We start from the raw sequence: 27,068 nt of genomic DNA on the forward strand, positions 1-27,068 counted from the left end.
TTTGTGGAAAGAATTAGCACAGGTATATTGCCTAAGCAAGTAAGCTGAGCTTTTTCTTTAACTAATAAATTGAATACTTTAACTAAACTGACATAAACTTTTAAAAATCAAGAAAGAAGTCATAGCTTTTTAGAATATTTCCAACAAAATTTAGAGGTGATTGAATTCTGTGTAAGGTGATTAAATCTTTGGTGTAAACATTAGCTAGTGTCTTTTCATGAGCTTACTAGCTTTTATTCCTGTTTCGTGACCCTACCACAACTGAACAATTTTTGATTATACCCCTACACATTTAGTATGTTGCTCGACTTTACTTGAGCAATACCTTGCTTTATTGCAGGGATCAGTTTTAAACATTAAAGAACTGTACTTGTTGCCTAATTTTGCTTTTGTAATAAGTTTACTTAGTACATATTTTCCAAAACAGTCTGCTTGATGTAACCTTATGAGACAGGGAAAGGTACCTGAACCTTGGTAGTCAAGTACCGAGCAGAAGAAAGGAAGCAATACAACCCTACTGTACTCAAACATGATTATTATTCATGCCCTAGTGAACTGAGTTAATGAGCAGCATAGTGGTTCCAGGAATAGCTTTTTATATCTGTGACAATTACAAGGAAAGTAAGATCAATGGTCATGAAGCTGGGGTACATAGAGGTTTAGAAGGTTGCCTTGAAGGAATTTTGGATACCACTTATCTTTGCAGTACAGGTTTGGTGTAAAAACCCATGCCAGCCATATTGACAGTTGGTATGATGCAAAGAACTATGATTTGTATATGAAAGTGTGTCTGTCATAGAGATCACTTGTGAGGAACATACACAATTCTAAAAAGAAAGCTTAAACAGCACATGTTATGAGAAAGTGCTAAGAACATATTAAAGACAGAATTCAACAAATTGTGATAAATCCAGAAATGGTACATTCTAAGAAGGTGAGGCTCTTAACCTGAATGGTATCATAAGACATACTCAACAACTTTTTTAACAGAGATTTTCTTGATCTGATCAGAGATCTAGCTTTTTCTCATGGGAAAACTGGTGATCATCTAATAGTCTGATCATTTATGGCTGTACTGAACACAAAGCTTAATGTCAACACACACACTAAAACAACTCCTTAAGCATTTCTCCTTCTGTGTAATACATTTCTCTGGTGATAGAATAAAAGATATTGCAGCATCACTGTCCCTTACACAGCTTCTTCTTGTGTTTACAAAATCATTCTAAATGAAGAGATTTCTTTTGGTGATAGATCAACAGATATTTTGGATCTTACAAGAAAATGAAGAACTAATAATAACTAGGGTCTACATTTCCAGTATTTCCTGTGATCCTGTCAATTATGAGTTCGGGCAAGAATTTAGTCTGAGAGAATACAGGAGGTACAAAACATATAGAACAGTTCTGGGGTGAATGAATACAGCTCAGGATAGGCATTTTTTTCTCTGATTGTATATTAGGGGACGCACCTAATCTTTGTGCTTAGCTGCCATTCCCTCACTGTGGAGAGATTTAATCTCCATAACTGCAGGCTAAAGGAAAAGGTATGTATTATTTAGTTATCAGTGAGTATCTGGAAATGATGAAGAGATCTTGGAAATACCACAACTATCTAGCCAAATTTAAATGGATGGGTTTTTTAATCTTCATTGCTTCTCTCCTGCCCTAGTGAAAAAAAAGAATATAAAAATATTTTAAATGTAAGCAAGTTCAGAACAATTTATCACATTACACTTAAATTTTAAAAATAGTTTCTAAAGCACCAGGATTGAAAGAAGAACTCAAGGCAGTAACACCCTTTCATTGCTTGGCAGAAGAAAATGGAGGCTTTTTTCTTGGCCTTCATACATGCATTTCACTATTCTTACCAGAGCTTTCTGGATAGAATCTTTATAAATCCATTACGAACTTGGAGCTTAAATACCAAAACCAGTTCTGGTTTCTCTACCTTACACGGAATAAACTAGAACTGGAAAAGGCCCTAGTTTTAACTCCATCCTTCCTTTTTATTGCCAATTCTTCTTCTGAGATACAGAAAATTAATTTTTGAAAAATAAGAAATTTTTAATTTGAGTGGTAATCTCATTTTCCTTTAATACTGCTATGGAGCATGTTGGAGTCTGCCTATCTGAAAGATCAATTTCCCTACATTATACAGAATCTAATGCTTTCTTAAAGAATGCTTATAGGTGAGGCTGCTGGTACAAATAATCCTTTTTCAAAACACCTAGGCAAACAGTGTAGAATTTTAATAACTGGTGGTATGTAAATATACTGTGGTACATTTACAAATTATTAATTCTTAATTAGCTATCAGGGATGCAAAAGCTCACCTTGCATAATAAGGTCATTTTGATGAGCCATACTATTTTCCCCCCAAACTGTACACTCACATGTATACCTTCTGTAATTAAATATCCTGTATATATCTACATGAATATGCATTGAAAGAACTTAAACAAATGCCTGTTTCCCTATAAACTTCCCACGTATCACTATCTAGAATGGAATTTGCATTAAGGCCTAGGCTTGGACTGAAGCAGTTGCTGCTGATTCTCTTCTTCTCTTATCTGCTTCTAAGAAAAAAAAAAATCAGCTTAGATTTTTTTTAAGCCTAAGAATGCTGTATCTAGATCAAATAAACTCTGACCCTTGGAGTTGTGGGACTCTGTTTGAAAGCAAAGTCAGCAGGACAAAGTTTAATCTACAATACATTACCAGACACTACATGGTAGAATTAAGTACTAATATCATATTCCAATTAAATTACACATTAAAACTAATGAAGTTTTTAACTCTTAGGTTCTCTTTGATTACAAATTCTTTTTTAAAGTTGTTGAAAAAAAAATTCCGTTAAACCGAAAGATGAGATACAACTACCAAACATTCCTTTTAAAGGTAACAGGCAGAAGCATCATGACTTGAAGCATGAAGGATTGTTTTGACTCCACACCTCCTTGTTTTATGGCTGTTTCTCACTGCTGGATCCATTCAAAGGTGCACTTGGATGCCATATTTCTTGTATCTGTGTACTTGCCTTCTGGAAGCATTCAAAACCAATACTACCACTACTATTCTTCACACTCTACTACTGCTAAAGTACCAATAGTGCTACTGCTTTGTGCTAATTCCTAATTCCTTCAGTTTCAGGTACAATTTTTCCATGGCAACATGCAGACCAAACTGAGGCTTAACCAGCAGTGATACTCACTGCAAAGGCACATGCAGCTGATACTAGAATAGCTAATAATAGCTGATAGTGTTGTGATAATAGCTGCTGAGTGAAAAAATCACATTTTTGGTCTGATAACTAGTAAGTTTCTAACAAAGAGAGAAATCTTTAAGGGAACAAGATGAATGGAACATTTCAGTGGTATTCTGTCAGATTAAGGCGGAACAAAACAACTCCTAGGTAAAAAAACTAAACCACAAAAAAAAATTGGATTATTTCAGTGATCCAATTTGCAGAGCAGACAAACAAATCTTTATAAAGGAGTGCAGGAAGGAAATGACAGTTAATGAGTGGGAAACAAGTAAGAACAAGCACATTTGAACATTTTCTTGTTGGCAAACCCAGCTCAGGAAGTCTGAAAGTCTGTATTCAGACATTAATTGTCCAAGTCTGAGCTTTATCCCAGCCCTTTCAAAATAAAATAAAATTAATAAATTAATTATTTAAAAAATATTGAGATATATGAAAGTAGGAGCCACATTTCCTTCCAGCAATAGGTATTATTGCTATAATTTAGAAAAATGTTGTTTAAAATTATTTTTGTAATTATCTTCTGAGGTAAGTCAGTGCAATTCTCTATTATTTTGAGGTATTTGTGAATGAAAATATTATAGTTACTTTTAGCATTTAAACATGGTGTCTTCTTTGACTTGTGTGCTGCAATCTTAAACATATGTCCACTTGTACTGAAAAATGCCTTCTCTTCTTTTTTTGGCATTTATATGAAGCACTCTTGATTAGGCAAATAAAAAATTTCTGCGGACTTTTAATGGACACTGATTTTTTTTTTTTCTTGAGCCATCAGAAGCTCCTCACAAATAACCTAAGAAAAAGTTGACTAAAAAACCAGCCACAGTTCCCAATTTATCAGCACATTGCCCATCAAGCTGCTGCATGATAGCCATTGAACTGAAATGTTGCATACTGCAGTCATAAGTTCTCTGATGTTTTACAGCAGCTGACCCCTGGTGATTGATGACTTTTGGATGGGAGAAAGCGACTGACATCCAGCAACTGGTCAAGATAAGAGCTGTATGATGACTGTGCCCCAGAAGAAGCAGTTGCTGCAGATCGACTGCTGCATGGTGCTGTGACTGCAAGAAGGCCTGTTAGACTTCATGCCCTAGCTTTTATTTTACACACCCTCCATGACAATACAAATGACTCTCTTGCCCAGTTTTATCTGGCCTTCTCTCCCTGCGCAGTGGTTAGGAAAGGAAGGCAGGGAGAATAACTGCGAGGTGCTCCTGCCTCTCAGCTGTGCTTAGCCTGATTTCGGCGCTGAGCACCGGGCAGGCAGCAGAGGCCGTGGCTGCTGCTGTGGGCCCAGTGCAGCAGGAGCAGTCCGGCTGAACCGCAGCGGGGCAGCGGCCGGGTAAAGCCACCACTGAGGGCCAGGATTCCCCGAAGGGACGGGTTCCTTCCAAAGCAGCGGCCACCGCCTCAGACACGGCTCCTGCCAGCGCCACCTGCTGCTCCGAGCCGTCTGCTGCAGCTCAACCAGCCCGACCTTCCGCCGTGAAAACCAATTACTCTCTGACAAACGCACCAAAACACGGCAATAAAAGCTAAGTCTGCTTCTCTTGTAGTATTTTGCCTTAAGCTCTCTCCAGTAATAACCCTTGGAGGAGCTGAGTAGTACACTGTAGTTCACTTGCACAAATACACTTGTGTATGCACACATGGAGAGAAGATTGGTGGCTGACGGCTTGAACTAGCCAACACAGAAAAGAATATGCATTTTGCATGTATGAAGTAATTCATGCCAGTGAAAATAAAAGGTAAAAGGCAACTGTGGTGGGGGTTTTTTGTGTGATTTTTTGTTTGTTTGTTTGGTTTCTTTTAAAGAAAAAACTTCAAAAGTTCAGGCATTTTGCAAGTTTCCAGTCCAGACTTCCACAAATTGCAATGTTTTTACATTTACAGGTACATTGCTATTGAATTCACCCGCTAGTATTTGCCTACTTATAAATGCATGGATCCATACCCTGGGTCTCTTGTATTGATCAGTTTAGATACTTTCTATAAAAGCTGGTAGTTCTTGTTAACTCAAGACTGAATGGTACGACTGGAATGCTACGCAACTTTAATTCATAATATGAACAGATTTGCAATGATATGCATATTCAGGCTAAAAACTACAAAATCCCTTATTACTGCTTATATTGTTTGACAGTTAAAGGTAAACATGTTTAAGACTTACAGTATTTGCTATTGGTTTTAAAGTGTAAAAAGAGTTTAACAGAACAGATGCCATAGGTCAACTGGTAAAAACAAGTTATCACAAACAGAAGAAAAATCACTTAAACACATAGCAAGCATTTATTAAAAGGTAAATATATTTTAGAGCAGAATGAGAATTGAAAGATTGCTTTTCTGTCATGGAGAAAGACTTGATACAAAAGATAAAAGAAAGCAGCAAAAAAGCTCTTCTGAGCCTAAACACACAATCTATATTGCATCCTGAAATGTCTACACTGACTACTTGGAACTCAGTTTTCAGGTACAGATCATCAGTATGTTTTTGATAACTGTTATAACTTGCATAAATGAGTTCTAAAGAAACTAATGGAGAAGTATAGATTTAATCTTCCCATATCCATCTCTTGTAAGAATGTAGTTTTCAAATTACTGAATTAAAAAAAAACTCCAATATAGGCAGCGGAAATTTCAAAAAATTAAAACCTACTTCTGAAACAGATAGCTGCATTGTAGGATCAGCTTACTACAATAAATGAAGTAAAACATTAGTATGTACATAATTTTGACAATGAGAGGAGAAAACAATGGAATTCAGTCAATTTTTATTCTCCTGGGATACAAATTCCCTAAATTTCCAACTGAATTATTTTACAGTGAGAATGAAACCTGTTACTAGTATCCAAGTTGTATCAACATGCATTGTCCTTAGGGTTTTTCCTGCCCTGTGAAAACTTGCTTTACAAGCCACATGTTAGGTGACTTATATGATGCACAGTGGCTGACATTAGGCAGCCTGGTATATTGCTTTATCTAGGTGGCATATATTATGATTATCTCTGCAAACAGCGTGTGGGCAAAACAACCTTGTTTTAGTGATTGGTGTCTAGCACTGCTAGCTGATTTTTCTATTGAGGAATACAGTCTAAACAAATACCAAGGTTTATAGGAGTAGTTATATAGTATCTCCAGTACTCACATCAAATTTACCTTGGTTTTAAAATGTTAACAATAATCTTAAAATTATTTTAATACTCTAGTAATGTAAGGGCTCTCAGTCACATGTCAATAGGTAGCAGTGGTATTAGGTTTCAGGAGTTCTTCTACTACTTAGGTTCCTATATCACAGTCCCATTCTTTTTGAAAAATATTATTCCTAAATGGATCACATGACTGCATGGCTCTTGAGAGCATCCAGCCAGTGACATGCAAAGGCATCATTAGAATCCTTCTTCCTTCCATGCCTGTTTTAGTGATTCCAGTTTACAAAGACTTCAAACCGTTCTTCAGCTCTGTATAGCCATAAGCAAATATGAAGGAGTTGCAAATACCAACCACTTGGACTCCTGAATATGTATGCTACACATTACATACTCCTCTGCTTTTTACTCTGCTGGGAGGTCAGCCTGCCAGAGTAACGTCACAGTTACTATAACAACTAGTTACCAGCAACAAGACAAGAATAAAGAAGTGGTGTGTGATTGCTGCCAGCTGTATCTTCATCTGTGGCACAAATGTTCTTATGCCCTATGAAACAAGAACACAGTCTCACCAGAGAGTGCCAGGTAAAAGAAAATAACAATAATTTAAAAAATACACCTAACAATGCTTCTAACAGTTATACTCACAGAATACGTTCCTCTATTTCTTAGACAAGTAGATAAATAGCAGTTACCTGGCTTCTTATTAATTTCCTTATTTCCCTCCAGGAAAACACTACTACTGCAAAAATCCATGCATTTCTTCCCTTTAATGCAATAAAAAGTGCACTGTCCAGAAACAGTTAAGTGGGTGAAATGTTTCCTGTAAACCAAGACTCTGCTTTAAAGTTGAGGTTAATTTGTTGTTGCTGAACTTTGTATCAAAGTCGCTTTCTAATGTAATTACACCTCTCACTTCAGGGGCAGATTGGAGAAATGGACAAATGTAACCACACATTTGCCCAGTTTTCTGGAAAACAAACCTGAGAGAGGAAGTCTCAGTTTAAGGTATTCTCCTATTCTGTTTTCAACAAGCTCTATTATGTTTCTTATTCTAAGAGAAAAAAAAAAAAAAAAATTAAAAGCGCCAAAACCAAAGAGCGAGGAACAAGTCGCTGAAAAAAACCCCAAGATTTTAACAACTTTAGTTATGAAACAGACAACAAAATATACTGTTACTCCTCTAAGAAGTTTTTTCTTATGTTAAGTCCATATTTTAATTAATTTGGGCTACTGCTTACAGGTGAATGTTTTTCACTCCAGTTTTCTGGAGTGCTGATCAAAAAGCTCGGCAAAAAGTAATCAAAAATTGAAGTCTATTGCCAATACAACTATTTGCTTTATAGGAATACACAATTTAATTGCAAACTTCTCTGTGGCTTGAAAAATCTAAAAGACTGAACATTACTATAAGCATTAATCTCCTTCTAAAATACCCAGAAAACATTTTCTAAGAAGTTAGTCGGAAAATCTAATTAATTGTTACCATCCCAGTAAATTACAGTAAGCAACCTTGTAGATAACTTTTGCTTTCACCTGAACGTGTAAACACTTGTACAGTTTCACAAAATTGTCAATGTGGCTGGGCAGAGTAATAGCACAAGGCTTGGAGAGATGGTTGGTTTTACCACACAGAGTGAAACTTCATGTGACCATTACTACTAATGCCTCTGTTACTTCAGAAGTGGAGCTGAAGTAACTCTGTCTAAATTCATGAGTGCCTAAGGGAAAATCCTTGTTTGCAAACTACACACTGTGGATGAAGACACGATATTAACATTTTAATTTAAGCCTTTTTTATCAAATAAGATGAAGCAATTTTAAGATGCCTCCATTAAGCTTATATTTCTCTATGTGCTAACTGGCGTGCCTAAGGAATTAATGTACTGAAATGTGAGCTAGATATTTAAGAATTTATTTCATTATTCAGCAAGGAAAGAGGGTTACCCTTTCCCACAATGCTTGACAATCCTTTCCACTTTTCTTCACAACATTTCTTCTTGGCACCATAATCCTTGATATTAACTTCTCTTACAGATGTTCTCTTTGATTTGTAAAAGTTCCTGTCTTTTTAGCACTTAAAGCTGTATTTTTTTTTTTACTTACACTTGGGTTTTATATTCCTCTAACTTTGTTTTGACTAAAAAAAATTGCTGTAGTTAATTATAATGAAATAATATTTCATTCACATAACTAAGATGTAAATAGGCCTGCTCCTACTGCTTTCGATAAAAGTTATACATCAAGGTAATTCTGAGTCTAATGTGGATATAAAACTACATGTGTAATGTTCCCCAGAAAAAATCTGAACCAAAAAAATCTGCTGAAAATACAAGAATGAGCTCATAATTTTAATCTGACACAGAAAACCAGTCTGGTATTGGAAGAAAAAACATTTTAATAAGGCAGTATTGTTTCTTACCACCATCGTAAATTAACACTAAGTTACAGACTGGAAAAAGCATCTTCTCATCCACTTTCTTTGAGCTTTGGAGAGCTCAAAGAAAGGTCGCCCTTGTCATAAAATAAAACTGATACAGTGTCTTGTAAATGACAAACATTGAATCAAATCTGCACTGGTGGATAAAAGAAAGTTCTTCAGAATGCAGCATATTCAAATAAAATGCATGTACACATTTTTGCCCATACTTGACAAACTCAACGCCTTGGTATGAAGTTTACATAACTATTTCACTTATTTCAAAGAAATGGCACAGACTGAATATATGTGTCCACTGAAAATACTACTTAAGAAAGAAGACCTGCATCTTTAGAACTAAGGATATTTGCTAGCTAAAGTGGCAATCCAAACTTTCTGCTTTCCCACAAGCCACTGGAACTTTGCTTGGAGAAACTAAAAACCAAGTCATTCCCCTCCAAACTGTCAGATGACATGAATGATGACTAGAAACAGTATTTTTTTCAACAGTAAGTGATGCCTTTACAACTAGCAAAAACTCCAAGCAGAATTCTTCTTTGGACCCATGTTATCACAAACTGGCCTGCATGAATTCCACTGGCAAGTATGGCAATGCGTGGCCCAGGGAGCACTTAGGCAGCTCACCATTTACATATAGAATCCTAGCTCTTACTAAAATCTGTTTCCACGTGTAATTATAAAAATTCATCAGAGCTTTCAGTAAAATTCAGCAGGGGAGTTCACAAAATACCCATTAACTAACATCAAGCGCCTTGACGATTTCAGTTCAGTTCTTCGGTACGGCAGCGTCCAAATCACAAAATTTGAAGGACTTCCACATAATCAGCACGTTGCCCAAACTAAGATCTTTTATGACACAGTTATTTATAAGAAGATATTTAAATAATTTCCTAAACAACAAGTTTAACAAGGGCAGCTAGAGAGAGCGAGCTCCATCTTCCTTTTATAGTAACCGTGAACAGACTGCGCTTCCCAGTTTCAACAGATGGCTGAACACGTGTTGTGTGCGTGTCCATTTTTCTTTTAAACTAATTGCGAGCAGGCTTGTAAATTATCACCCAGACCCACGGGAACGTATGTATCCTACAGGTATATATACAGGGCCAGACAGGGCGGTGCAGACCCTTTCCACCCGCACCTTTTCCGTGCTAGTGGGTCACGCTGAGGTGGAAGGAACAGCTGCTCCTGCCTCCAGCGCCTGTCCTTACAGAAATCCCAAACTGAGCTCAAGGTCCCCCCTCTGCCCCTCCAGATATCCCCTCGGGATATCCGCCTGGCTCCGCGGGACCGGCCGTGGGGAGCCGCCGGCCGCAGGAGAGGAAGGACAAGGAGAAGGGCGTGCGTCCGGGGGCCAAGGGGCTCTCGGCCTCTTACCACGTACCATCTCGATGATCTTGGTCTTCTTACCCGTCTTCTTCTTCATGGTGAAGATGTACTGCGCCAGCACCACCCCGCCCACCAACGCGCACACGCTGGCGCTCGCCACCGCTCCCATCTTGGCCACGGCGGTCCTGTCCATGGTAGTAGTTCCCGGGGCGCCGGGAGCCGCTGCGGGGAAGCGCGGCCTTCGGTGCCCTTCGGTGTGGGCGAAGGAGCGGGATCCCGGCGGGTCCCCCCTGACCGACCGCCGGGTCGGCAACGACAGCGCCGCACGCGCCCCGCCGTCCCGGCCCCTCGCCGGCCGTACCACGCCACAGGGCAACGGGGGAGGGAAAGGGTGGACGCACGGGTGGAGCAGGGCGCCTCGAGAGCAAGAGATTTCTGTGAGGGATTTGAAGAAGAAAAATAACAAGTCGCCGAATGCTTAGGGTTGTTGTTTGAATTTTCTTTTCTCAGAAACTACAAAAGAAATGTTTCTCTTCTTTGCTCTTCTCCCCCAAGTACAGGACGAAGTGAGAGAGCCCAACGGCCCATGGCGCCGCTTCCCAAACTACATTTCCCAAGCTCTCCCCTGGGCGGGGCGTGGGGCAGCGAGCTGTTGGTGCTGGCGGTGGAGAGAGGAGGATGCTGGAGATGGCGGCGGCAGTGGTGGGAATGTGCCTGTAGCTCTGCTGCTCTGTGTCTCGCCTCGGGCCACGACTGAGCGAGGAGCTCCTGTGAGGAAGCGGGGCTGCCGCCCCGGGGCGGCTCGGACTGCGCCGCGCCAGGGAGCTGTCGCCTCCCGCCCAAGTAAGCCCCCGTCGGGCTCCATCTCCCTTCTCCGGCTGCACGGGGATGTGTGTCTGTATGTGTCCGTGTCCGTGTCCCAGGCTCGGTGTGGGTGCTGTGTGTGCTGCTCAGGGACGCTGTGAGGGAGGGCAGCAGGGAGTGAGGGGGTGTGTGTGGAGGGCTGTGCTGTGCCAGCCCGCACTCGGAGGCAGCAGGTTGCCTAGCGGGCATAGCGACGGGAAAAAGGTGGAAAATACGTGGTTTTGTTTGTCGGACTTGGTTTCCTTGAAAGAGGACAGATGCAGGCTTGCAGGTTGCGTTTATTTCGAATCAGTCTGCGTTTGTTCCGAATCTCGTCTTTTGCCCTTCTTCCCAGTGCAAGGCAGCCCCTCGCCTCCTGTGCGGGCTGTGGGATCGACTGCGTCCGGGTCCATATGCACGGAGCCGTGAGTTTTGAGCTAGGATAATGTTATTGTCAAGCTGCTCGCAAAGGGATTAGTCTCGTCGCTGCTTCCCTCCCCCCTTCTTAAAATAACATCAGGTAGGGAGCAGAAAAGCTGATTTGTGCCCTGTATGACCGAGTTCTTTAGTCGTGTCACTGGAGCATCTTCAAGGCGATTATGCTGTGGAAGTTTTGATGTCGTCTGTTTATGCCTCCATTTACTTGTCTAAAAATAATTTCTCTTGCAGAAGACTTGCATCAGAATATTTTTTTCCTTTTTTTTTTTTTCTTGGTACTCCTTGGTGGAAGAAGAGAACTCAGTTCTGTGACTTTAAAAACTTTTTATTACTTAGTGCTTGTAACAGAAGGCATTTAGCATTTTACAGTTTTTAAAAGTCCGTTATTGTGTTGCATTTTCTTTATATAACTAGCAGTGTCTATCACATCTAATTCATCTATTGACTGTAAGATTCCTGAGTTTGTTTTCAGAACTGTATAACCAGAAACTCCAGACACCTGGAATTAACATTTATTTAGCTCACACTAGTGCACTGTGAAACTGAGAGGTGTAATATACTTAAGGAAGCCTGTTGCTAACAAAGAAAAAGTTTTTTGTATAAACAATTGTATGTATTAGTATAAACTTGAACAGTGGTTTGTTTCCTTTTCAGTAAAGAAGAATGTCCTTGTTTAAAGCTAGAGACTGGTGGTCCACCATACTTGGAGAAAAGGAAGAATTTGACCAAGGCTGTCTGTGTGTTGCTGATGTTGATAATAGTGGCAGTGGACAAGGTAAATTCAGACTTAAAATTGGTGGCTTTTGAGCCACACAGCTGTAGGTTTGCTTTGATCAATGCATGCTGAAAGCTTGTTAGCCCGGCTAGTTGGCTAGTCAGTTTTAGGTCTGCTATCTTTAATGTGTCCTTGTAAGCTTGAGAAGACAAATTCAGTGCTCTCTTTTTTTTTATATTTGTGTACTGCTAAATATGTTAATACTTGCTTGTGTTCACTAGTAACTTCTCTCATGTCTTATTTCCTCAATAGTAGATATTTTTAAAATAAAGAATTTTCAGTTAGTCATGGGAGCAAACACACTGTGTCTTCTAAAAACCTAAAGGGAGAAAAAAGGAAGGTGAGAGCTAAGAAGTTAAAAATTTAGAAAAACAAATAAACAACTCTCTTGATCCCGAAAATAAGTGACAATTGAAGTAAGTGACTCTGCTTGAGTAAACCCTGCATTTCTGTGTAGTCATTAATAATGTGAAATAATTTTTCTGTCAGGGAGAGTTTTTGTGTGTGTATTTTTTAAAATTAATAAGTTCTTGTCTCTATGAAATCATGCTCACCTTGAAACTTTGTTTTTGCCTGGTAGATGTACTTGAGTTTGACTTCCTTGCTGCAATACTCTTCTAAAATTATTTTAACGTAAGGTTCTCCCTTTTCAGGATACTTTGAATAAAGTTGAGCTGTTATTGATTTGGAGTACAACCTTTTCCAGAAAAAATTCATAAGAGTCATTTAGGTCACAAAAGACCTTTAAGATCATTGAGTCCAGCAAACCTCTGTGTTTGTTACTAAACCACGTCCTTGAGCACCATGTCTACACATCTTTTAAATACCACCAGGGGTGGTGATTCAGCCACTTCCCTTGGCAGTCTCTTCCAGTGCTTCACAACCCTCTTGGTAAAATTTTTCCTAATATTCCGTCTAAGTTTTACAGCCCCTGGTTCACCTCTCAGCCCTTCACTGGCTTTGTTGCCCTTCTCTGGCCATGCTCCACCACCTCCATGACTTCCTTGTAGTGAGGGGCCCAAAATTGAATACAGTATTTGAGGTGCAACGTCATCAGTGCTGAATACAGGGGGGCGATACTTCTCTGGCCACACACTTTCTGATACAAGCCAAGATGCCTCTGGCCTTCTTGGCCACCTGGGCACATGCTGGTTCATGCTCCAGCTGCTGTTAGCCATCCCCCTGGGTACTTTTCTGTTGGGTAGCTTTCCAGCCACTTTTCCCCAGGCCTGTTTTTTTGTATGAGGTTGTTGTGACTGAAGACAATGACCCGTCACTTGGCCTTGTTGTACCTCATACGATTGGCCTCAACCCATCGTTCCAGCCTGTCCAGATTCTGCTATAGAGCCATCCTACCCTCCAGCAGATAACCCTCCCACCCAACTTGGTGTCATCAGCAGCCTCCTGAGGGTGCACTTCGTCCCCTCCTCCAGGTTGTTAATAAAGATAATAAACAGGACTGGCCCCAGTACTGAGCCCTAGGAAATGTCACTCGTGACTCGTCACCAGCTGGTTATAAATCAATTCACAACCATTCTCTGGGCTCAGCCATCCAGCCATTTTTCTACCCAGTAAGCAATATACTTGTCTAAGCTGTGACTATTCAGTTTCTCCAGGAGAATGCTGTGGGAAATGCTGTCAAAGGTTTACCAAAGTTGAGGTAAACAACATCCACAATCTGTCCCTTTTCCATTAAGATGGTCACCTTGTCACAGAAGGACATCAGGTTGGTCAAACAGAACCTGCATTTTATAAACTCCTGCTGGCTGGGTTTGATCCCCTGGTTACCCCATACAAGCTGCATGATGGTGCTAAAGATGATATGCTCCATGACTTTCCCTGGTACTTAGGTCAGGCTGACAGGCCTGTAGTTCCCTGGATTCTCCTTCTGACCCTTTGTGTAGATGGGCATGACATTTGCTAACTTCCAGTCAACTAGGAGCTCCCTGGTCAGCCAGGACTGATGATAAATGATGGAGAGTGGCTTGGTGAGTACTTCCACACTCAGTGTTCCTGGGTGGATCCCATCTGGCCCCACAGACTTGTGTTTGTATCTAAGTGATGTAGCAGAATGCTGACCATATCCCCTTGCATTATGGGGGCCTCATTCTGCTCCCTGTTCCTGTCTTCCAGCTCAGGGGCTAGGTACCCAGAGAACTACTGTTGCTCTATTGAAGACTTAGGCGGAGGCAGTACTAAGTACCTCAGCCTTTTCCTCATCCTTTGTCACTATATTTCCCCCTATATCCAAAAAAAACAGAGATTCTCCTTGGCCATCCTTTTGTTGCTGATGTATTGATGAAACATTTTTAGTTTTTTATGGCAGTAGCTAGATTAAGTCGTAGTTGGATTTTGGCCCTTGTAATTTTCTTCCTGCATAATCTTACGATCCAGCTGATTCAGTCCCCCTGATTCAGCTGCCCCTTCTTCCAAAGATCATATTTCCTCTTTTTCCTGAGTTCCAGACAAAGCTTGTGCAGCCAGGATGGTGTTCTTCCCTGCAAACTTGTCTTTTGGCACATGGGGATGGCCTGGTCCTGTACCTTTTAAGACTTCCTTTGTTACAAATGTTCAGCCTTTCCACTTTGTGAAAATCTGCCCTCATGAAGTCCATGACAGCAGGTCTGCTGTTCCCCCTCCTTCCTTCTCTAAGAATTGAAAATAAAATTTTGTTATTGCTGTGCTCACTACAGCCTCCAACCATCACATCACCTGTAAATCCTTCTCTGTTCACAAACAGCAAATCCAGTGGGGCACCTTCCATAGCTGGCTCCTTCACCAGTTGTGTCAGGCAATTATCTTTCATACACTCCAGAAATCTCCTAGACAGTTCTTCTCTACTGTGTTATATCCTCAGTAGACATCTGGTAACTTGAAGTCCTCCACCAGAGCAAGGGCTGGTGATTGTGAGACTTCTTCAATCTGCTTGTAGAATATTTCATTGCCTCTTTGGGTGCTGGGTGGTCTGTAACAGACTCCAACCACGACACCTGCCTCATTGGCCTTTTCCCTGATTCTTACCCATAAACACTTATTTGCTGCCTTCACTGGTGCTGACAGATATTCATGTATCTGCAAAAAATGTAATTGCTGAAGTTAAACTAGAAGACAGAGCATAATGAACATTAATTGAATCATGTCAGTATTCTGTCTTTTTATTTAGGGTATTATTTGAGGCACTCTGCAGCAAATTGAATTCCACATGTGCACACTATTGTATTTCATAGTATCCTATGTGTTGGTTTTGTCTGTTTCTTTTTTAGATAAAGTTATTGTGGGCAGTTATAATGGATATCTCCGAATCTTTAATCCACATCCTGTGAAACCTGGAGATGAAGTACAACCTGAAGACTTGCTCTTGGAAGTGCAGTTGCGAGAACCAATACTGCAGGTGGAAGTGGGAAAATTTGTTTCGTAAGTAAATGGGCAGGCTTTGGTGCTGTTATTTAAATCTTAGATGTGATTTTCTTCCTTTGTTTTGGAGGGTAAGTTTTCAGTTTCTAGATGGAAACTATTAATCACATCTATGAATCCTATAGTATGCATTTGATCTGCTTCTTGAATCATCTTAGTATGAGAGAACTTTTACTTAAGATATATAGGTATATAGAGGATAATCTCCCAGATAGATATACAATTTTTTAGAAGCATGTAGAACAGGAAAAACTTAACATTTAATGTTATCTTCTAAGGTATTAAGAATGCTTGACTAACTTGTTATGGTCTAGGATGTAATACTGGTCAATTGTTTCCTGTTTGATGGGGATAGAAGATCCGTAATTCCAATGAATTTAGTGGAAACAAGTGGCCAGATAGAGGAGAGATACTGTGACTCTAAGGGAAATATCTTATAGTTAATTGGCTGTAAGAAAATCTACTTAAGAGAACTTTATTTTAGAAATTGGTTCTTGAAAGATTAATTTTAATTTTGAAATGAACTTCTAATACTGTAGCATGAACTTTTTATAAAAAATGAAAGTAAAACCTATACTAACCATGGAGAAGATTCGTGCTCTGAGATCAAAGAGTCAAGTACTCATGGAGTGACCCTTTGCAGGAATGATAGTGTCTTACTCTGTGAAATGAGCTAAAACATTTTCTGTATTAACAGCACAAGTACTTTGCTAGAAATACTACTTGTATTTGGAGGAAGAGGAATGTGAAGGTTTGGAGGTTCCATGCAGCTAGTACGAATTTAAAAAAAAGTAGTGTCTGATATTGCTGAATGTGGGAGCTCAGCACATCACTCCTGATGTCCAGAGCTACCGAGAGAACCCTTGGGGGGCTCGGGAGTCCTGGAATGTTGCCAAAAGCACTTGGTGGCTTGCTTTTGATCCATCTAGAGATGTGCCACCGATGTATGAGGAAATAGAACCTGCGAGAATCACTCGGGTGTAAATGGTGAAGGGAAGATATCATTATAGAGTGAATCACAAATTTTGGGGTTTCGGTACAGGGGGGTTGTAGAGACAAGATGGAGGAATCAAGGTGTGCCACCAGGCTCTTCCTTCTTCTTCCTGTCTTCCATCTTCTGGAGTGGTGTTGGCATTTGGGGATTGGTCTGGGATGAGAGTGTAGTTAGTGACGAAGATGATAGGTATTGGGGACAAAAGGTAAATATGATATACGTAGTTTTTGTTATAAAAGATGCGGCCGCCTTGGGAGTGGGCAGCGTGCCTTTGGCTGCCGTGCTAGTCAGATCCTTCGGGCAGAAAAAGGACTTTATAGATAAGAGATAATAAACAATTCTGAAGACCGAAAAAACCTAGCGTCCAGTCTCATCCTTTGAAGCCCAGCGTGCAAGAACCATCCTAAGCGTGTCTGGGGGCAGAGACAGACAGCCGACCCCATAGCTGAATAATGTTTGTTTGGAGGGATGATCTGCATATTGTCCCTCCATAAAGGATTAATAGCACCTTCTTTCAAATGAGTTTCAAACTAAACTGGGAACATAGTTGGGTTGTGGTTGCTCTTCATATTTGAATCTCAAAATATGTTCTTAAAGGACTCGTTTTGATTTTGAAATTAACTTCAAGCACTTCAGCATGAATTTAGGAAAATAAGTACTTCTAAGTTTATATGCTAACATCTAATACCCAAACCTTTGCATTTGGCCTACGCATGAGAGCAATTTCAACATGTTTCTTGGCGTTTGTCCTTATGAATTCTATTTGAATTCATCTGAAAATAGTGTTTTTTATACTCTTCTTTACAGTGGTACTGAAGGACTTCATCTGGCTGTGTTGCATTGCCGAAAACTCTGTGTGTATGCTGTTTCAGGTTAGTTTACAGATCCAAGATTTCCAGTGATTTTAAGTGTATTCTAAAGTTTGGATTAGGTTAATGTTAAACTTGGTATATACAGTATTTGCTCATCATCACTGAAGATCTGCAGTCATGTTCTTTCACTCAAGCCCACCTACGAAGAGGAGACATTAGTAATTAGGTTTAGCAGAGGTTTGCTGATCTGCTCCATGCCTGAGATGCTGTGATGTGTGTGGTGGTCTGTGGTTAGCAGTGATTGTGAGCAACTAGTTCTCATTATGGTTTTATGAATTGGTGTTACTGTTCAACATGCTAATGAACAAATGGTTTGATTATGCCAACCTACTTAGCTGTTTAAAAAGCAGCAATTATGATTCTTTCTGAACTCAGAAATCCAGATAATTTCTTAGAAAGCAGAATATTGGTAAGGTAGCCCATAAGAAGACAGAAGGTTAATACTGGTAAGAAAGTGAAACCACTGTGTTTTGTCTTAAATCCTCTTTCTTCTACTGCCTTTGGCTGGAAATTCTTTATGATGTGTTCTCTCTGTATGTGAAGAGCCTAGTAATGAAATATATATTCTGTGCTTTGATTTTTTTTTCTTCTCTATGCTCTGAGCAAAGCACAGATTTCTAAGATCTTTTAATGGTACACCCATCTTCAAAATTCAATAGACAGCATGGCATTGTTAATTTTCTCCATGCAGGGACACACTCTGATTTCTTTCATTACAAGGGCATGGCTTTCTTGTAGGAGCAGCTTGTTTCCTATTTATAGCCTTGTAGTCAGGTTACTCTTTGCCTATCTGGAGACACCTGTGAAAGTGGTCTTTGCTGAGGAGGGATTCTTAGAGATGTGCTGCAGTTTTTGTGCTTTCTCTTTGCTGCAATAGTGTTTATGCCTCAGGATTGTAGTCTAGCAGTACAATTTTTATCAAAACAATTTATTTTAAAATTTGCATTGAGAGCATACAACAGTAAGTCTAGAAGTCTTTAGTAGTTATAATTTGCTGTTTGGTCTACATGGCTTAAGCAGTTAAGTAATAATAAAGGTAAAATTTTTCTATCTTTTAACAGACTTTTCATACTAATCTCTAAGCATTCATGCTTTAATAGTAATTTCTGTCATCTGTGTGGGTACTCTCAAACAAGCTCCTTTGAGAAATAACTATCATTACTTCTTTATGCTTTTAAGGTAAATGACCCATTCATAAAGTGGAATCTTTATTTGCTTTTTACTTGCTACCATATCTGTTATTCATACTAAAATTCACTATGCTGCTACTTTTGACAAATGAAAGCATCCTTCAGGGCTGACTAAAGTATGGCCTTGATATTGTATTGCAGTCAATATACACAGGCTGACTACTTTCTGACTTGTTTATCCTGAAGTGTTGATGATTATCTAGTTGCTACCCAGCAAGGCTTTTCCTCTCTTCCAGTCTTTTCCCTAGTGTGGGCCTGCTTTAGGGGTGATTGTTTAAAGCTGTGTTTGATTTGTTTGGAAAAATTGCCTAAAAGGATAGCATAAACTACAAATCTTTCATAGAATGCTGTTTAAGTTGTTGTTGGAATAATATTTGTATAATTAAAGCTGTGGTAGGATTTAGTGCAAAACATCTGTTTCCCAGCAGATGTGATTGTTCTCAAAAGATTTTGTTTACTTTTTTTCTTTGCTAATATTAGTCCTTAAGTATTACTTTATGTAACAAACTTTACTTTCTTCATGGGGTTCTTGATTCTTGAAAGAGGAACTTCAGTTTCTTTAGAAAGACTTTTATTTTCTGTTAATTCCTTGAAGGAGTGAGGAAGTTAAAATTCATGCAGCCCTTTTCAGAGCATGTGACATATATCACAAAATTATTTTTGTTACCATATGTTTGTCTTTTATCTTCTCATTGCTGATCGCTCCATTCAATTTTCAGGCAAAGTAAAGACAAGTGATGAGTGTGCCCTAAACACAACTTTGTCAAATTGGAGCTAATGACCAGCTACAGTTTAATTTGACACAAAGACTATTGCAACTGAAGCTGATTGTTGGATATAGTATATTTACCAAATAGCTAGAGAATCGTAAGAATGCCTGTTTGAGCAGGGGGAATCAAAGCTTTTTTCCTGATCTTAGAGATGTGCCCAACATGAAAAATACATTTAAGTAATAAAATCTCAGCCTTTTGTGAGGTCTTTATACCATGTATAGTATCATGATACCTTATTTCTGGTTCTGACTTTTGGAATTTTATAGCTTGGTGACTTTTTTTTTTCAGGAAGCAGCAGTGTGAGCCTATGTATCTCAAAAGTCACTAGAAATAAAGTTACATTTTCTTCAGATTGTTTACACTGATACTCCTTTACTTCTTCCACAGTGTGTGTATCAAATTAATAAATATTTACCCTTTGTTTATTTGTAGGAACTCAGGGGAATGTGGAGCATGGGAACCAGTATCAGATTAAACTGATGTATGAGCACAATCTTCAGAGAACTGCTTGTAATATGACTTATGGCCCATTTGGTGGTGTAAAAGGTAAGCTCCTAGTATATTCTTTATAATTAATTGTTTAACTGAATTTTGAAAGGCAGCATGATGCTGTTGTCTAGAGGAAACAGCATCTTTCTATTCATGATGGTACTTTTTATCTGATGCATGCTGAAAATAACTCAAGTTGAAATGAGCGAAGAATATTAAATGTAGAATAGTTGTTTTCTCACATTTTGAACTGGATATGAGTTTACAAGGATAATATTAATTGTAAAAAATGTGACAAAATTCCTGGCTCTTCCCTTGTAAAGTACTTCAACATCTAAAAAAAAATTGTTTTCTTCTGTGCTTTAATTCTGTTTTACTTTTCTGTGCTTGCTTATCCTGGACAAGTTAAAAGTTCACATCTTCTTTTGCTGAACCCAAGGTATTAAGTGTCTTGAAAGATATGTAAAGCAGACTTCTAAAAGACTAGTTAAACTTAGATTGGGAAAACAGAACAGCGGGCAATAATATTAATAGTGTATTTGTAGATTTGAATGAGTTTAACAGATATCAGTATTTTTTGAACTTGTTGACTTGTGAACTTGTTTTTGTGTTCAGATTTGGAAGCATTTAGATTGGCTTTGCATAACATCTCCTTTTCTTCAGGAGTAAAGATTGCTCAAAAATATTTGGGGGGTGGCTGTCATCAACAAAAGTAGTGTCACTAACGTGTTGGCAGAGTGATAAGTCACTTTCTGAGGCAGAAAGTCTCCTGCATCAATATGGCAAATGTATGTAGACAGTCCCTCAGTTCTATGTCTGTAATAACCTTCCACTAATGATGCTACAATTCCTTAACTCAAATTCAAGCTTCTTCCTGGGCTTAAATTCAGCTGACCGAAATCCTTACCGACTGAAGAGATTTTCACCTACTAATTTCTTACAGCTACCTTGGGGAAAATGGTCAGCTCACGTGGGTGAGAAGGTGTAAGGGCTATGAGTATCTTGAGAAGTGAGTGTATATGATATGGGCATATTCCTGCTAAAAGCAGAAAGAAAATACAGAGGTTGCTAAATCTGAGAAGAGAGAATGACGTTCTCTGACATTCTGCAGTGGAGTTGAAGTAGCAAATGTATAGGGATAATAAACTAACTGTTGTGAGTGTCTGGAACAGTTCAGAAAGAATAAAACAAGTAAACACGTACCACCATGCAGTTCTGCAGAAGAAATTATCTGGATTTTTTACATGCACGTTTGTTTACTATGGAGGTCTAAGTAGACTAGGTCTGGTCACCAGCTCAATCTTGATGCCAGACCTGTCTCATGAGCTGTGGTGGAAGCAATTAATCTGATGAAGGTGTCTTTTCAAGCTAGAGAGACAGGAGGTAATGTTTATCCTAGAACCTTCTCAGCAAGTCAAACACTTCACCTAGGATGGTCAAAATGAGGGCCAATCCTAACAAAGCAGCAAGAACAGCAGAAGGAAGTCTGGTAAGTTCTGTAAACTTTTCTGAATTTTCTGTGTTAGCATGTTGTGCTAATTACCTTTTCTTTTTTTCTTTACCATGTTCCAGTTCACATATGTGTGTTTATTGCTGTTGGACAAAGAATGATCTCAAGTCATAAATAAACAAAGAAGGAGAGGTTTATGTTGTGTAATGAATAATACATATTCATATTGTAAGATCAAGATGCTTTCTGTTTAAGACCAAAATCTAGGAAAATTATAGTGAATGTTCAGTTACCTGATAGGAGGCTAGTAAGGCATGTGTTGAAGTATCAGAGAAATTGTCAAAATGGACACTGGAGAAAGTTCTCTTTGGGAAATGAAGGAATATTCTTTTTTTTTGGTAGATATCCTGGTCTGAATGTTCTTTTTATGTGGCTTTCCTGGACTATCTGGTTAGATTTCTTATCAAGGAAATGCTTTTAATCTTGCCCCAAGCCTTTTGCAGTGAATCTATTTCAGGGTTTTTTTAAGTATCATCTTTAATATCTTATTCTGTCCTTGAGGCTTATGAAGGAGAGTATTGTGGTTTTATTTCCATCTCACAAGACCAGCCAGAGTGAACCAGAAAGGACAGCAAGTGCTGTTAATTTTAGTAAACAAATGCCTGTCCTGGTCTAGCCAGCCATGCTGTCGGTGTGTATCATGTATCTGTGTTTGGCAGATGCTCTGGTGTGCCATTGAGAGTCTGTAAGTAAATAAACTTATTTTTTTTACCATCAGCCTTCTACAGGCTTCTCTGGAATTCTTTTCAGGCATCTAACAGTGTCTCTTGCCTTCAGTAGAGGTTAATTCATGATGGTGCTGTAAGCCTGCAGCAATGAGCTTGCTTTGCTAACAGTCTGCCTTCTGCACCACAGTCTGGAAGTAGAATAAGAAAATACAGCAATGGCGTTTCTTGCCATCTGTTACTATTGTGACTAATATGTGTCTTCCTGCTATACTCAAGCATGTTTGAAACAATGTGAGGGTGAAGCAGACCCTTCACAGGTCATGCTCACAGAACTACTGAAGCAGATGCAGGAGAATGGCAGTTGAACAGAAGGAGGAAAGCATGAGTAGAGGGAAAGCATGCCGTGGGAGTGTTGGGGAGGAGGGTGAATGTCAGTTCCCCAGGAACATTTTTTTTTATCTGAGTGAGCAAAGAATGCTGCAGGAGTTGACACAGAGAACTTGATCTATGAAGTTGCTCAGCCTTGCTCAGATTTCTCTTGCTGAAGGTTATGCTTTTTTTTCTTTTTATGGAGCTCTTAATCCTATACCTTCCATGGTAAAGCAGTGCATTCTACTCGGCCATAGGATTTAGTGCTGACAAAAGAAAAAAAAGATTGAGTTTGCAGTCCTGAGGGGTATGGGACAGGTGAAAAGTAAAGTCAGGACCATGAGCTTTAGGCAAGCAAACTTCCCACTCTTCAAGGAATTAGTTGGACCCCTTGTGAAACTGCCTCAGGGACAAGGAGTCAGAAAATGGCAGATCTTCGAGGATGCCTTCCATAGAGTGCAAGAGCTCAGGATCTCCAGGTGTGAAAAATTGAAAAAGGAAGGCAAGAGATAGACATGTCTGAGTTGAGACGTGGTGGTCAAAGTGAAAGGGCATGAAGGAAATGCATAGCCAATGGAGACAGGGAGAGGTGACCTGGGAGGAGTATAGGGATGCTGATTTAGGGATAAGGTCAGAAAAGCCAAGGTACAGCTGGAGATGAATTTGGTGAAGGGTGCAAAGAGCAACAAGAATGGCTTCTACAGGTACATTAGCCAAAGGAAGGTCAAAGAAAGCAATACTGGCAAACTGGTAAGAGTGGTTGAGTGGAAGGCTGAGGAACTCATCAACTTTTTTGCCTCAGTCTTCACTTGTAATCTGTCTTCTGGGGTGGAGACTGGGGGAACAAAGTCTCTCCCACTGCAAGGAAAAGATTGGTTTCGTGACCACCTGAGGAACCCAGGTCTATGCACCTGACTGAGAGGCATCCCAGAGTCCTGACAGAATTGTCTGATGTAGTTGCCAATCTACACTTCATAGTGCTGGGTAGTCAAACAGGCAAACTTGACATCCATGGCCATCAGCTTCCTCCTAGAGGACGAGGAGATTACTAGGCAGGCCACACTCCAAAATCATGAGGCCATTGATTTCCTCCTGCTGCTGCATGGACATGAGTGCCAGGAATTTGAAGGACTGTGCTGCTTGAACCTTGCATCAAAAGCACCCAACGTCCATGCGGCTCTCTGAGAAGTGAAAAGCCTGATCGGACAAGTCAAGCAGGAATCCGAGGACTGGTTCAGCGGACTGTTCAAGGACTGGGAACTCTCGGGATGGTGGACTTCTATAATTAAGACAATTTTGTTTTTTGTTGTTCTTTTCCTAGTCATGTTAGCATTTGGGATTCTACGTCGCATACTTTTAAAGGCTATCAACGATTTGGTCTCCAGTACCGCAGAAGTCAACTGCTCAGAGTTTGTGGAACTAAAGCAAATTGACAGGCCTGCAAACCATGAGTGGTGGACATAATCAGCAGCAGAAATAGTCCAACGCATTTCCTTTCAATTTTAGTTAACAGAAAAGGTGGAGGTGTTGTATTGCACTAAATAGTTTATTTAGTTGTTGTTTTGCTCTGGGTGATGGGACATTTTTACTGAGTATGTTAGGTCACGTTGATGGTTTTTTCCCCTCCCCCATCACATGGTCTCTCCCTCACACACCCCCCCTGTTATACACACCTGGTGGTCTGTCCCATGGGTACCCCTCCCCTCGCCCCTCCCCAGTGGCATCCCGTGATCCTCTCTCCCCGCCCCCATCCCCTTGGGTATAAAACTTCCTTGTGAGAGTGCCACCTCCTCTTTTCTACCTGAGTGGTCTCCGTCAACCAAGAAGTATCTTGTAAGCCAATAAACAGGTACTCGTTCCCACGTGGAGAAGAGCGCTTCTCGTCTCTTACTTTGGTCTATGCAAGTCCGTGTGGGCTAGAGTCTGAGCTAGCTGGATTGGACTCATATAAAGCCCAGAAAATCAAGGATTGTTGCAGTTCTTGAAAAGTCATGGCAGCAGGTGAAGTCCAAGGTTATTGGAAAAAGGGAAACACTGAATGCATTTTAAAGGGGCTGGAAAGGACCCCCCCACCCAGGAAGTAGTGACCTGTCAGCCTTACCTCTGTGCCTGGAAATGTCATGAAACAGAATTTCCTAGAAGCTGTCCTAAGGCACATGGAGAACAGGGATGTGACTCTAGACAGTCAGCATGGCTTCACTAAGGGCAAGTCCTGACAGATCAACTAGTGGCCTAGTGGCAGAGTACCATGGAGTGACTACATCAGTGGATAAGATAAGGATTATGAATGTTATCTATCTGGAGTTCTCTAAAGCCATTGACACACTCTCCCACAACATCCATCTCTTTAAACTGGAGAGAGATGGTTTTGATGGGTAGGCTGTTCACTAGATGATGAATTAGTTGTATGGTTGCATCTAGAATATCATAGAATCACAGAAAATCCTGAGTTTGAAGGGACCCATCAGGATCATCCAGTCCAACTTATGACCCTGTGCAGGACACCCCAAGAATCACACCATGTGCTTCTTGAACTCTGACAGACTTGGTGGTGTGACTATTTTGCTGGGGAGCCTGCTCGACCACTCTCTGTGTGAAAAACTTTTTCCTGATATCCAACCTAAACCTCACCTGACTCACCTTCTTGTCATTTCCTCAAGTCCTGTCACTGGTCACAAGAGTGAAAGATCAATACCTGCTGCTCTACTTACCCTCAGGAGGATGTTGAAGACCGCAATGATATCTCTTCTCAGTTTTCTCTAGGCTGAAGAAATCAAGTGACCTCAGTTGCTCCTTATAAGGCTTCCTCTCCAGACCCTTCACCATCCTACAGAATGACAAATAGTGCTCCTTAGGCATCTGTAGTAGGATCAGTGCTCTTTAATGTCTTCATCAATGATCTAGACAGTGGGATTGAGTGCACCCTCAGCAAGGTTGCAGATGACACCAAGCTGTGTGGAGCAACTGGCAGATCTGAAGGATGCGATGCCATCCAGAGGCACCTGGAGAAGCCTGAGAAGTGGGCTCATGGGAACCTGACAAAGTTCAACAAGTCCAAGTGCTTCACCTGTGTCTGGGCAATCCCAGATGAATACTGAATGGGAGAATGAATAATGAATCCTGGTGGGGAGATGAACTCATTGAGAACAGCCCTATGGAGAAGAACTTGGGTGTTCTCATGGATGAAAAGCTGGATGTGATGCAACAGTTTGCACTCACGGTCTGGAAGCCCAAGTGTATCCTGGTCTGCATCAAAAGCAGCGTGACCATCAGGGTGAGGGAGGTGATTGTCTCCCTTGTGAGACCCCACCTGTAGTGCTGCTTGCAGTTCTGGAGTTCTCATCACAGGAAAGACATGGAACTCTTGAGGCAGGTCTAGAGGAGGGCCATGAAGATGGTCAGAAAGTTGTCTCTTACAAAGACAGGCTGAGAGAGTTGGAATTGTTCAGCCTGGAGAAGAAGAAGAATTCCGGGAGACCTTAATGTGGTCTTTAAATATTTAAGGAGAGCCTGAAGGAAAGCTGAGGACAAAGGCTGCATCCTAAAAGAGGGATATTTTAGATTAGATATAAGGAGGAAGATGTTTTACAATGAAGGTGGTAAAACACTTAAGGTCAGATTGGATGGGGTTCTGAGCAACCTGATCTAGGTTGCTCCAAACTGGAGAGATGTGGATTTGCTGGATATGTGTGATGTCCCTCCTCATTGTGGGGGAGGTTTGGACTAGATGACCTTTAAAGAACCCTTCCATCCCAAACTATTCTATGATTCAATGATTTTAATGTCTCTGGAGTTGTTTCACATGTTCGAAATACAGAAACAAACACTGCTAGATGTGTATTGCATTCTCATTCAGCTTTCTTCAGTGGAAGTTTTTGTTGTTCTGTCCCTGTTAGTTTATAGCAAGCTTAGACCCTTGTGATATTTTGGTCTATTTGACAGCATATCTCTTTGGCTGAAATCTGATGGAGATGTAAGACATAAAATGTATGACTGTCACTTCTCAAGTGTTAATTTTTTTGATTCTTGTAGTGAGAAAAAAGCAATTAGTGATTTCTCTGTGGGGAGTATTGTGAAATAAAGAAACCTATTTTGTAGCCTTATTTCTAAATTTCAATCTTGCTGGTGTCTTCAGATTAATGATTTGATCTATGTGCAGTTTTCACATGTGGAAGAATTGAGACATTCTCATAACAGGAACAGATGAAGAAACAACAAACTCATTTATTCTCATAATAGAAAGTTGAAATCTAAATTAAAGCTGTAGAATAAAAAACCCAAAGACTGAGAAGTTTACCAGTGGCTTGCATAGATTAACTGTGCCTTTTTCTTAAAAATAGCAGAGTGTGAATTGTGCTTGTCACCACTAGATGGTCCTCTTACAACACTTAGAGGTCAGCATTTCTAAAGCTGCATTTATTCTCAAACTGATTCTACAGGTGTATTTACTGCAACACTTAGTGAGGTATAGAAAGCACAAAAGCACTTTCTGAAAACCTCTATAGCTAAGAGTATTATTGATCAAAACAAAATGTATTCTGGTGGTTGTAGAAT

The 27,068-nt window shown here is 40.1% G+C and overlaps 2 protein-coding genes and 1 long non-coding RNA gene across 9 annotated transcripts in view; 2 read left to right on the forward strand and 1 right to left on the reverse strand.

The window, feature by feature from the left end:
* The window catches only part of LOC132328607 (uncharacterized), a 24,537-nt gene extending 19,511 nt beyond the window's left edge, over nucleotides 1–5,026 (forward strand). The window contains exon 2 of the long non-coding RNA XR_009486815.1: nucleotides 4,190–5,026. This is a non-coding gene — a long non-coding RNA (uncharacterized LOC132328607). The remainder of the gene's footprint in view (nucleotides 1–4,189) is intronic.
* Nucleotides 1–10,540, reverse strand: part of NT5C3A (5'-nucleotidase, cytosolic IIIA) — a 25,680-nt gene extending 15,140 nt beyond the window's left edge. Inside the window, exon 1 of one of the 4 annotated variants that reach the window (XM_059848502.1) lies at nucleotides 10,261–10,540. In XM_059848502.1, coding sequence (XP_059704485.1) covers nucleotides 10,261–10,372 — 112 coding nt within the window. In that variant the 5' untranslated portion in view covers nucleotides 10,373–10,540. Of the gene's footprint in view, nucleotides 1–10,234 lie in introns of all 4 variants that reach the window. The other 3 variants (XM_059848549.1, XM_059848511.1, XM_059848521.1) reach the window with 3 other exon arrangements.
* A 254-nt stretch (nucleotides 10,541–10,794) lies between these two features.
* The window catches only part of BBS9 (Bardet-Biedl syndrome 9), a 288,879-nt gene continuing 272,605 nt past the window's right edge, over nucleotides 10,795–27,068 (forward strand). For 3 of the 4 annotated variants that reach the window (XM_059848492.1, XM_059848470.1, XM_059848484.1), the window contains exons 1-5: nucleotides 10,795–11,022; nucleotides 12,115–12,235; nucleotides 15,499–15,649; nucleotides 17,451–17,515; nucleotides 19,911–20,024. In XM_059848492.1, the coding sequence (XP_059704475.1) occupies nucleotides 12,124–12,235; nucleotides 15,499–15,649; nucleotides 17,451–17,515; nucleotides 19,911–20,024 (442 nt within the window). In that variant the 5' untranslated portion in view covers nucleotides 10,795–11,022; nucleotides 12,115–12,123. Of the gene's footprint in view, nucleotides 11,078–12,114; nucleotides 12,236–15,498; nucleotides 15,650–17,450; nucleotides 17,516–19,910; nucleotides 20,025–27,068 lie in introns of all 4 variants that reach the window. The other variant, XM_059848478.1, reaches the window with a different exon arrangement.

Source organism: Haemorhous mexicanus, chromosome 1 (genome assembly GCF_027477595.1).
Source record: "Haemorhous mexicanus isolate bHaeMex1 chromosome 1, bHaeMex1.pri, whole genome shotgun sequence".
NCBI lineage: Eukaryota > Metazoa > Chordata > Aves > Passeriformes > Fringillidae > Haemorhous > Haemorhous mexicanus.